The 12649-nt window shown below is 40.3% G+C and overlaps 1 protein-coding gene across 1 annotated transcript; it reads right to left on the bottom strand.

Moving 5' to 3' along the window:
* Positions 1-708: 708 nt before the first annotated feature.
* On the bottom strand, positions 709-3755 carry LOC148036829 (uncharacterized). The gene is made up of 2 exons (XM_087677190.1): positions 3025-3755; positions 709-2793 (listed from the first exon to the last, which is right to left on the bottom strand). The coding sequence occupies exon 2, from the start codon at positions 2204-2206 to the stop codon at positions 878-880; it is 1329 nt and encodes a 442-aa protein (XP_087533316.1). The 5' UTR covers positions 2207-2793; positions 3025-3755; the 3' UTR covers positions 709-877.
* Positions 3756-12649: the final 8894 nt, after the last annotated feature.

The following is a 12649-nucleotide window of genomic DNA, read 5'->3' as shown; positions in this document are numbered from 1 at the left end:
TGGGATTGAGCTCGAGGGGGAGTGTTGAGATATCGAGCTCCACTCGTGATATGCCAGGGTGACCGTTGTGCATTTATGTCACCGACTTGTCAGTTGTAGATGCGGTTGGTACACCGCCCATGAATAATAGCTAGATGACAGCTATCCTTATCTACTCTAGTTCGTGGCTCAGTTAGTATGCCACCTCAGTTAGTTGTCTTTGGTTTGATACCCATATATAGGGTTCTTCTATTTCTTTGTATGAGACTTCTTTTGGCTTACACAACTAAAAAGAGGAAAACTGTTTCCAACCTCCACCCTTGTGTGTATTCCCCCATTATGCAAGCAAGAAAGCTACAAGTGAGACTCCTTCCTTCTCTCCCACAATCTTGACATCCAGAAGACTCTGATGCATTTTTTCAATATTGAGTGAATCAAACAAAGACTAATGCCGAGATCAATCCTGACAATAGTAAATATAAAGAGTGCACAAAAAGGTAAAGAATTTAATGAAAAGCAAGAGGAGTTGAATGAAATTACTGGTGACATTGCTTGTGCCTTGGTGTTGTCAAACAAGAATAGCAAATCAAATTATCAATTTACCTCAACATATATATACTAAATGAAAGTGCTTGAAGTAGATACTGTGGCCATCAATAAAAGAAACCGCTAATGCTCACATAAACAAACAATTGGGCTAAAGGCTCAAAACTAGCAATTTTGCAACACTATTATGTTATAAGCTGCTGACCACAAAACCACCATTACAAATATTTTCATCTATCAGCAAATAGCATTTGGTTTACATACCACAGTTAGTACACTCCAAAATTGGAGACCAAAAAATTGGTTTACAAAAGTGGGCATTGCAAAGAATCTAAAAAATAAGCTCTACGTGTCATGCTAAGGTTGTCGGCACACCTCTCGCCTCCACAAAGATTTTCTTAAAGCAACTTTCAAGCCAAGATCTCGCTCTCGTCGAACAAAAGGCAATCTGTGTGAAAGGTGCATCTCCTGGTAGCCTCACCTCCATCTTGCCATAATCACCTTCATCTCTAGGTAGGCACACAGGTCCTATGACAATGTCAAAAGAGTGATCCAAACCTACCAGTGTAAAATTATTTTTACAAAACCTCCTCCATGCTGACAAATTCTCCTCATTGTCTGGAAACCACAAATTGGTGAGTGGAGTACGCTCTCCTGGAGGAGGCTCAATGCCATGAAGTACCCGAACATCTACCTCAAATACAAAAACAGCAATGGTGCCAGTGACACATCTGGATGGATGATAATGTAAAGGGTGCTCATAAGTTTGCCTGATGGAATTCGAGACATAAAAGGCCTCTCTCATGCTAAACTCATTGCGGTTAAACAAGGGGGCAATGCCTCTCCTTTGAAAGCCTTCCAAGTGTCTATTTCTTGTGCCATGAAATAAATAAACTGATCCAGTTTCGCATGTGTTGGGATTATATATCCTCGCTGAATGATCCCCCACTGCAGCATGAGATACAAACTCCCAAGACCTTGCCTTTAAGGTCTGGTGTCTATCAAGCTCTCCATAAGGCGGCGTTGAAAATGGAGACATGAGAACCACAACTGTCTCCCTCTGCATACTCTCAAAGTGAACCTGGGGGCTGCCTCCCTCTCCACTGCCTCTACCACCACCTGCTCCACGGCCTGCTCCCACTCCCCTTCCTGCTCTGTTACTTGCTCCCCTAGATGTGCTTTCCAAACTGTTGTGTGCAGAGGCACTTGATCTCCTTTGACGACGACATTGGGTGTGCCATCCATCATCACCAGCATCGCATGGAGCATCATTCTCATCAGTATCACTGTCAGTCATCACAGATTCGACACGCCCAAGAAACCCCTCTAACACAGAACCCTGTACATCACATTCCATTTGTACATCACGCAGCACATTAATAGCAAGCCCTGCTTTGCCAGGGCGCAATGTGTATTGCATGCCCAAGTAAGAGTTTTGTAGGAACTCCATGTTGACCCGAATGGTTTCAACAAGACTAACAGAGAAAAAGTTGGTTAGAAAGGAAAGAACGTTTTCAACATCCTTGCTAAAAAGATAACCTTCTTCAAGAGAAAGCCTGTCAATTTCTTCTTCCATGAGGCCCCAAAAAGTTCCGCACGAGGGGGGCAAATTAAAAGCCACCCCTACATACTTGGGAGCGATGAAGCGCTGCAACTCTCTCGCCCTGTACTTCCTTTCCATGGGAACGTTGCTTTTCTGATGACTGCGTAGGCTTCCGAAAACGCAGAAGCGCTCGAATCTGTTGGGTGAGGCGGCTCAGATTCAGTCGTGTGTTGCACACAGAGAGGCAGCGGCCTCAGACCCACAAAGGAGAGCGTGTGAGCGCGCGCTCATAGGTGTTTGTGAAAGATAGAAGAACTCGCAATGTCTTCATTGTAAACACATCGCGGAGAGAGAGAGAGAGAGAGAGAGAGCGTGTGTGTGTGTGTGTGTGTGTGTGTGTGTGAGTAGTTGTTTATTTTATGTTTATTTCCTATCTTTGTCTATGTGAATTTGTTTCAATAGGGATGGCCAAAAAGTATTTGCCAAGGGCTCAACAATTCTTTTTTCACATTTGAACAAGACATTCAAATGCTACATTCACCTCTTATCGAATGCCAAATTCATTAAACATTAAAGATACTGACCTACTATGAACACGGATATGCAAATTACATAAGGCTCTCCCCGAGGTCCAGCTGAATCTGCCAGAAGTTTGACGTTCAATGAGAGTATGCCAGCGAGGAGGGTTCCGAGAGCCCGGTTGAGGCCTTTGTAAAATGTGGCCCCTACAAGGAATTCGCATGCCGTCCATTAGCAGTGCAAGGAATTGGGATTAATATCAACAGAACATGCAGATGATTAACCCAGGCGGAAGTTGCTACGCCGAATTGTGATTATGATCAAGGAGATTAAGCGATCAGGGCTGGATTATGTTAATTGAAGCCAGCCAATTGATTTAATCTGCGAAGATTAAGCAAGGGCGAGATTATGTGATTTAAAGCTAATCAATGATTAACCTGCGGTTAGCTCGAAGACAAGCATGATGGTCATGACGGCCCAGATGGCGTCGACGCTGCCGAGCTTTCTGAAAATGTCGGACTGAAGGATGCTGAGAGGCACGACGGACAACGCCAGCCCCACTTTCAGGGGGTGCGCCAACTGCCGCGGTATCGTCGGCCAGCTGCTTATACTCATGGAAAGCCTTGACGCCATGATAGCCAGCCGTGACGTCATCCAGCTGGAGGGCCGATTAGACGAGCAAGAAGTACTGCTGCTGCTGCTAGTACTACTAATATTAGTATTATCAATTGTAGTAGTAGCAGTAGTAGTACTACTACAAGAAGCATAAGAAGAAGAAGTAGTAGTTGTAGCACCCTCACCCACGTAATTATCTTCCCCATCATCCATAACATTAACCCTAACAATAGTCTGCCTCTCAGCCCTACCCTCATTATCGTCTCCATCACCTACAATATGATTAACCCTAACCGTGTAATTAGCCGTGGACTTAGCACTAGTATCGTCTCGACCACATACACCATTATCCCTAACCGTATCAGCTGTCGAGTACATAGCAGCAGCAGCAGCCTCATCCGTTGGCGCCCGATTGAGCTGCCCCCCACTCATCATATTTGTTGGCGAACTTCCAACTTATACGACAACACTAATACGAACAGTACCGCGATTGGCTTCTCGTTCGTCCTTATAAGAATAGTACTGAATCCTGATTTCGCATGATCCAAGCGCATTGTTGTTGATGTCTGCTTTATACTTGCGTTGCGTCTTCTCATCAGCCTATAAATTATTTCACAGCATTGTGGGACTCCGTGTCGTGGTCCTTCTTTGTACTTTTTGTACGTTGTCGTTGCCTACGCATCAGTGAATATCCTCGGTGATTGTGACACTGCCGACAGTGATCACTGTTTCAATTAGTTAGGTGCCAAAGCGAGCAGCTCCCTTAGGGTGCAACCTTACCTCATCACCGAGTATTTATCTCATGCCATATGTGGATCGATTGCTGAGTGCAGAGAGTTCAAACCATCCTAGTCGTAGCATCCCATAGGGAACCATAGAACATCCCATTGAGAAACATGCACCTCCCGAATGGACCCTTCAACAAGGGGACTTCCTTTAGGGATAAACCCTAACACTCCTTCAAGGATAACCCGTTTGCCCATTCACTCTTCGAATCTCAAAATGCCCTATCACGACTCTTTCTCGGTGCCTTCTCACGTAGGGCCCTTTAGGTTAATCTGGACCATCTCAACGTGACCTCTGATGACGTAGGATCAATCTTGACTCAAAAGTTCAGCAGTGTAGTATTCCGTGACATAGAGCAATATCATGCCCATTGGAACCTATACGAAGGGAAACAAGAAATACCATATTTGCTAAAAAGTTATGTTCAAATATGTGGCATCAATGCTAATCAAGAACATTCTAGTGCAAGATCCTAAAAGCACCTAATATTCAAACGAGACCCTATATTTATCACCTCTCATACCTAACCAGTCAACATCCTCACCACTACCCTACCTTTGTTGTCTGTGTTAGGTGCTACCTACACACAGACAAACTCAACATTCTCACTTATGTACAAAACCTATTGCTCAATTTGTACATCCTAACTTCCTTGTTTTAATGTCTTGGATGAGATGGTGCACTCAACTTTGTGTATGCCCAATATGTCTTCTCTTTTTGTTTCTTTGTGAACCATTGTGAAGAAAGGAGTGGAAGCGAAAAAAAGGAGGTTCTCAAAGTTACTCATTAATATGAAAGCCCTTTCCCTCTTGTCTTCCACATGTCAATGCTCTATTAACTTTGAAGGACCAATATTTGCTTGCATATTATGTTCCAACATCTATCAATGGTTTTTAGAAGCTCCTGTCATGAACAACTTTATGCTTTTACATGTGTCCACAATATAGCTATTTCTAGACAAGAAACATAGTGCTTCTTGCTCAAGGACACAATTACATCTTGCTTTAAAGATCATTGGCCAATTAGTAATGTTGTATGTTGCGTGATACTAATTATGCACAATAAGTGATAAAATACTTTGAGTGACTACATTCATCAAAGTACCTATCTATATCTACTTGTAAATGAAAACCATACTTTACAATATCTCCAACTTATGACTTAGTTTTAAACCTTGACATTTTCAATGCTAACTTGTTACTTGAAGATCAGTTTTGATAATTTATTAATCATAAGGATTACTTGTTACATCGATAGTGATTGTAAGTTCTTCCTTAGCAAGAACATATTATAATCATTAAATAGAATGAGAAAAGCATGTGATTATCTTGTAGCTTTTCTCAAATTAACAAGATTGGAGATATTCAATTTAATTTTTGCTTACTTTCCAAACATAAAGGATATCACTACTCTTCCTTTTACTTTATGTAGTTTAAAGTAACAAGGTCATGTAGAAACTATACTTGTCTAACAAGATACCAATTTCACTTTTCATACAAAAAAGAGAAAGGATATAGTTGCTTTGTTTTCAACCTTAGACTTAATGTTTGTGAAGAAAGATCATCATGTGACTCATGAAGATCATAAGTGCTACTAGAACTGATGGTCTATAGTGACACACAAAAGTAGAAAAAAAAAGGCATCATGTGTCATTGCTTAAATGGAAAATTACTACCCATGTAGGTTACATCTATGATGCTACTTCCATATCACAAACATAATCTTTTAAGTGATATAATATTTGTTAACATTGATTATGCAACACATATAATAGTGATGAATACTTCACTTTGAAAAGGCTTCACATTGTAAAGTTGATGCAAAGGAGATGCTTGAGAGAAGCGAATTAGATAATCACATACATACATCTCATAGTAACACATAATTTTATTTATTAAAAATCAAAATGCACCTAAAAATTTTCATATAATTAAGCTTGATTTTTTTGACACACTAAAAGCATAATAGCAACACCACAATATTTTACAAGAAATTAAAAAACTACATAAAATGCGTTTATGTGGGCATGATTAATCATAACTTTGTAAAGGAGAGTTCACACATGTCTTCTATAGTGTAGGCTCAAACATTGAATGAGTTTTGAGTAGTTCATAACTAAACCTTGAATAAAAACATCCTTTGATAGGAACATAAAAGTACCTATTTGACTTTAGGCTACATCTCAAAATTTGCCATAGACCCACCTTTGAATATCTTGCCAACTCCCTTCATAGATCTTGAAAGTCCATAAGGGGGAAGTCTCTCTTATTTATCTTTTTTTTAGCACTGACCATTTAACTTAAAATAGTAAATGGGACTCCAATGAAATTATGTTTGGTACATTCCCCTTTCTTCTTGTGAAGCTTATCAATCTTTAGGTATCCATGAACACATATATGGGCTCCAATACCTTGATGGAATTTGGCACTTGCATGATGCACCTACATGCTAGGCTTGATTTTGTTGTGCTCCTAGTTGCTTACCTCATGATGTTATGCCTTACTCCTACCAAGTTGATGAATATCTTCTTCCCTATTATCTTTTCATTCCTATCTACCACCAAATCAAAAACCTCATTGTTGATAGTCTAAAGGGAAGATCTATTGCTATCTCATCTTATCATGCTTGAGCTCTAATATTTTATTGATGTTTCCTATTTGATATTAGCCTATTGCACAGAATCCTCGTATTGTGTTGCATTGTCTTTCTAATTGGTAGTTAGAAAGCCACCTTTAAGAAACACATGAGGTACCTCTAATAAACATAGTAACTAACATGAAGAAAGCCTCAATAATGAGTATCCTTTTCCTTGCAACAAACTCTTCTCACCATAGTGACAAGGAATTACGTGGCTCTAAGTGACCACCACCATTGATTAACTTTAGATCCAATCGATGCCTATGTTGTTACTCGCCACGAAGCATGCCCCTCATATACTCTTCACTAGTAGGATATGGTGGTGCACTACACCCCATAGATGTCAAACAATTGTCCACTTGGAATTGAATGTTCCAAGATGAAGTAAAAGGCATTGTTCTATTAGCATCACAGTTTAAATTATTGGTAGACAAAATTCAACTCAATACTATTAGCATGCGGAACCACTAATTTGATTGGTCTTATTGGAAAGCATGTGAGTCTCTTAGAAGAATAGATTGGCCCCATGTATCTCTATGGGTGGCAATATCCAAAGGAGTGAGATTAACATTCGATACAAAGGAAGTGAGGGAAGTAGCTAAAATATTAGGATTAGTAGAAAAGATGGGTGATGAGGTACCATATGGAGTAGAAGATAAGGAGCTACTTGATATCAATTTGAAGTTGAGTTTGCATAAATAGGGGCTTCCATAGTAGAGGATGATGTGGGATGTGCAAGATAGAGAGAGCCATTGAGAGAAATCCAAAAAATCACATAGGAGCTCCTAAAAACATAGGGAAGGAGACCTTTCCTTCATGGAAACCACCTTCTTTACTACAAGAAAATTTCCTCTAAATAGAAGAGAAATGAAGATAATAAAATTTGACTACTAGGAGCCCCCTCCCATTTAATAATTATATAGAGCCTCCATATATAGAAGTAGTAATGGTTGCTAGTGCAATTGCAACTACTAGTCACATAGGAAACATAATTGGAAACTCAATTAACAATTTGACAAGTAATTATTGTCCCTATGTGAGTATTTTTCATTTAAGCAATTATTTTTCCTGATGTGACTCTATGGAGTAAGACAAATTTAATGTCTATGTTGCATGCACACTATCATAATTTGTCATCTCGATACACAATTGTCATTTGTTATACTCCTCTCTCCTTACTCATTGTCATTATCAATATGCTTTAATAGAGATATTCACATTTTGGATAGGAAAATGGTATGTTTACTTTATTGTAAATTTACAAATGAAAGGTTTTCAAATTAGGCCTTGAATATATATGATAGTCAGTGTTTATATATGTTAAACATGTGCGTGTGCGTGTGCGTGTGCGTGTGCGTGCGTGCGTGCGTGCGTGCGTGCGTGCGTGCGTGTGTGTGTGTGTGTGTGTGTGTGTGTGTGTGTGTGTGTGTGTGTGTGTGTGTGTGTGTGTCTATCTATCTATCTATCTAAGGAAAATAAAAAGATCCATCTTTGAGGTGATAGGGGCACATATTTTGTGAATAAATGAGACAAGCAAGATTCATCTTTAGGTTGATAAGGGGTACATATTTCTCACACTGGTATTATTTTCTCATTGTTGCATATGAAGGGTAAACAAAATATAATATAGAAATAAACAAAAATCTATTTTGAAATGCCAGGTCTTTCCATCATAATTAGTATCAATATTTACTTTAGTTTGTTTGCATCATTATAATTGTTGAAATAAATGATGTGAAAGGTGGAGCAAAAGGTGACGACACAAGTGAAAGCAAAAAGATGCAAGAGTTATAGAGATTCAAGTAAGATAGAACAAGACCATGTGTGGTAACTCCAACAGTCACAATGCGTGACTTGCCTTCCCTTATTCTATAGTCATCGAAATAATGAAGAATAAATTGATAGTGATGGGGAGCTGCTATATGTAGGATACATGTGTTTAAGTAGTAAGTACAAGTAAATGTAGACGACTAGGCATAGGCACCCTTTAGCCCCCAACAACCTCCCATTTAAAGGAGAATATGTCTAAGTGTGGAGAAAACAAGAAAAAAATGACAAAGTATGAGATGTACACATACACACAATAGGATGAAGAACAACTATCACCTCATTATATGCCCATCATCTTCCTAAGGAAAGCATATCATTCCACTGGGAGACTTCTAGTGAGTACATTTGCAAGATTCTCATCAAACAAGGTCTTGATAAGCTCTATTTGCTTGTTGTCCTCAACCACCTCTTTGATAAAGTGGTAATGGATCTCAATATGCTTAGTCTTCATATAAAATATTGAAATATGTGTCAATTGGATGGTACACATAGAGTTCAAATGCAATATAGGAGTCATAGTGCTTCTTTGCAAGTCTTACTTGGACTGCAATGTACTTAGCCTTAGTAGTAGACAAGGCTATACATTCTTGTATCCTCAATATCCAAGAAACAACACCTCCAATAAAGACAAAGGCCTAGCCAGAGGTGGAGTTCCTACTATCCGCATGTCTTGCTCAGAGTCTATGCACCCCATGACTTGAGGATCCCTTCATGGCATCCCAATGTCACTTGCTAGGTATTGCCATATAATGATTCACAACTCCCACAACAAATGCTATGTTAGTCTAGTGGTCATCATGGTATACATCAAGTTGCCCACTATGGATGTATATGGAAATTTGTCCATCATGGTATATATCAAGTTGTCCACTAACTTGTCCATCTCAGTCTTCTCATCATTTGATTGGGAATAATATGTTTGACTAACCTTCACATGAGAAGGTAATGAATAACCAATAAGCTTACCACCCTACATATGGAACTACTTAAGGGCTTTATAAATGTGCTCCTTCTGTGACAAGTAGAGGAGTCCTACCTTCCCTTATTCTATTTTCATAAAAAGAGTAAATAACAAAGTGATAGTGATGGTGGTTGCCACCTATAGGGTGCAAGTGTGTAGGTAGTAAGTATAAGTAAATGTAGGGAGCTAGAAACAAGCAATTTTTAATCCCTAACATAGTGGAATAAGAAACATTGATAAGTTCATTATTCAACAGAATTGTGTTTTCACCATGCATAGAAAATTATCTTGATGAATATACCAACATGTGCAAGGGGAGAAAAAATAGTAAGCATCTTGTTGGGGGGTAAAGGTGCCTCCGCCTAGCTGCCCGTGTATTACTACACTGACATCACCGCCACTGCACACTACAGGTGGCGAGCGCCCGGAGCATCACTTTATTCTTTATTCTTTTACTGACAATTTGAATAAAGGAAGGCTCAGTCACACATTGTGACTGTTGGAGTTTTCATTTCTTGTCTCTCTCTTACTTGCTCTCACTACAAGGGAATGGGGCAATAGCGACGGCCATTTGCAACGCAAAAAAGCAGTGTGTTGCTATATGCATCGTTAGCGATGCTTTTAGTGACGCGTATAGCGACACAAATAGCGATGCTAATAGTGACGCAAATTGAGAGCGGAATTTTGGTGCCAAAAAGTGTTTAAAAATAGCTAAAAATTATGAATTTCAAGGGAAAAATATTCACCGTCAAAGGCGGCGGCTTGATCTAGGACGATTTTAAGCATAAGCAGTCGACGGGCGCCCAAGTGACACGTCCGGATTTTTAGTATTTTTTTTGTCAGTCAGGACAGGATGTGGGAGTTGCAGGCCTGTCCGGGATGCCGAGAGGGATGCCCAGAAATTTACAGCACGTCAATCGGAGTCCGTATGAGGAAGTGGCCCAAAAACCGGCCGAGGTGCCCAAAAAGGGGCCAAATTTGAAATCTCAAAAGGTGTGGGGAGAGGGGGGTGACCTTTGGCACCCCCCCCCAAAAAAAACGTGATGGAGGGGGGGCGGCGGTTGTTTTCAGCCGTAAAAAAAAATGCGCCCCCCCCCCCCCCCCCCCGCCCCCCCCCCCCCCCCTCCTCTCAAATGGAGATTTTTTCTGTCAAGCAAGCCATGGATTGGATTATGCCAGGCTTCCACACTCATCATCCACTCCGTATCGCTTCAAACCACGCGGGGAATGGCAGCCTGTAGAGGGAGAGAGAAAACCAGTCTTTCTCTCTCCTCCCTCTCTCTCTTCTAAAGGCAAGTTCATGTGGGAAGAAGAAGGAAGAAGAAAGAATGATGGAGGCTTGTCCGGCATGGATCGGATTGCTCCACGGGCTGGAAATGGTGATTGGTGATCGTGCTGGACATGAAGTGCTGCTGATTTTCAGATTTGCAGCCATTGACATGAAACCCGAAACACGCAAATAAGTGGTAATTCAAAATTTTCAAAGAAAATTTGAGATTTTATGGCTTTTGATTGATAAAATGTCGTTCATATGGGCTAGAAATTGTTTATGTTGTTGTTTTCCATGAGTACTTGCTGGTCATAATCAAAAAATCAGAAAAATATGCATCTTGTGGTTCAAAATAATATGCTAAAACACGTAAAATATGGAAAATCAAGGGAAAATGATGTTTTTGGGCATAAAAATGGAAAAATGAATAGGAACACCAACTAAATTTTCATTTTTACTGCAAGAAGGAACTAAGGGCCACAGCCCATAATCCATTCTGAATTTTTAGTAATAAAATAATACAAAAAATAAGGGAAAATACAAGGAAAATAGAGAAAAATCACTAAAAATAGGGGAAAAATACATTTTGGGTGCAGAAAATTAGTGAAAATTAAGAACAATGTTTGTGAATGTTTGTGGGGACTGAAGCATAAGGATTTGCCTCAGTTCAACCCCACCTTCTTGTTCTAGTGTGTCTCTTTCCGTTTTTCCACATAAAATGATGGCAAAATGTCATATAAATCTATACCACAATGCAGCATTTGATCGATAGGAGGGTATGTCAAGATTGTGGGAGAGAAGGAAGGAGTCTCACTTGTAGCTTTCTTGCTTGCACAATGGGGAAATACACACAAGGGTGGAGGCTGAAAACAATTTTCCTCTTCTTAGTTGTGTAAGCCAAAAAGAACTCTCATACAAAGAAATAGAAGAACCCTATATATGGGTCTCAAAACAAAACTCAACTAACTAAGGTGGCATACTAATTGAGCCACGAACTAGAGTAGATAAGGATAGCTATCATGTAGCTATTATTCATGGGCGGTGTACCAACCGCATCTGCAACTGACAAGTCGGTGACATAAATACACAACGGTCACCCTGGCGTATCACGAGTGGAGCTCGATATCTCAACACTCCCCCTCGAGCTCAATCCCAATTCCTGCACACCAAGCAGGTCTTTGAACTTGCGCAGCTTCTCTGCGCCCAATGCCTTCGTGAATATGTCAGCTACCTGATCCTCTGTGCTGACATAAACTAGATCAATAAGACCTAGTAAAACCCTCTCTCGCACATAGTGATAATGCACCTCAATGTGCTTTGTTCTAGCATGATAGACTGGGTTATTTGCCAAGTGTATTCTACTCATGTTGTCACAATAAATGACAACTGGCCCATCTGTAAACTGATGCATATCATAAAGTAGCTTATGCAACCAAGCTACCTCACATGCAACCATTGCTGCACCCCTGTACTTAGCCTCTGTACTCGACAAGGCAACTGTAGACTGTTTCTTGCTGCTCCAAGTGACTGCAGCACTCCCAAAAGAGAACACATATCCACTGGTAGATCGTCTATCAGAAATGCTACCAGCCCAATTAGCATCAGTGTATCCATGCAACTGTATTTGAACCCCAGTCTCATAAAATAGTCCATACTGCAATGTGGACTTCACATACCTGAGTATGCGTCTAGCCGCATCCAAATGCTGTTTCCTTGGAGCCTGCATAAACTGACTTACCAATCCAACAGCATAGCTCAAATCTGGCCTGGTAATAGTCATATAAATCAAACTTCCTACTATGCGTCTGTACATAGTAGGGTCTTCCAGAAGCTCACTTGTATCTGTGCTCAGCTTCACATTCTACTCCAAAGGAACTGAAATAGGCTTACAGCCTGTCATCCCATATTTGGACAGCATGTCCAATCCATACTGCCTCTGCAAGAGCTGTATCCCACTTGGTGA

This window comes from Lygodium microphyllum, chromosome 4 (genome assembly GCF_053477565.2).
Source record: "Lygodium microphyllum isolate KBCC chromosome 4, Lygodium_microphyllum_v1.1.10, whole genome shotgun sequence".
NCBI classification, from domain to species: Eukaryota; Viridiplantae; Streptophyta; class Polypodiopsida; order Schizaeales; family Lygodiaceae; genus Lygodium; species Lygodium microphyllum.
The sequence above is the reverse complement of the archived record's forward strand: the minus strand, read 5'-3'. Positions and strand labels throughout refer to the sequence as shown.

Excerpts from the sequence above, each read along its gene's own strand:
- LOC148036829 (XM_087677190.1), bottom strand. The coding sequence starts at position 2,206 with ATGGAAAGGAAGTACAGGGCGAGAGAGTTGCAGCGCTTCATCGCTCCC.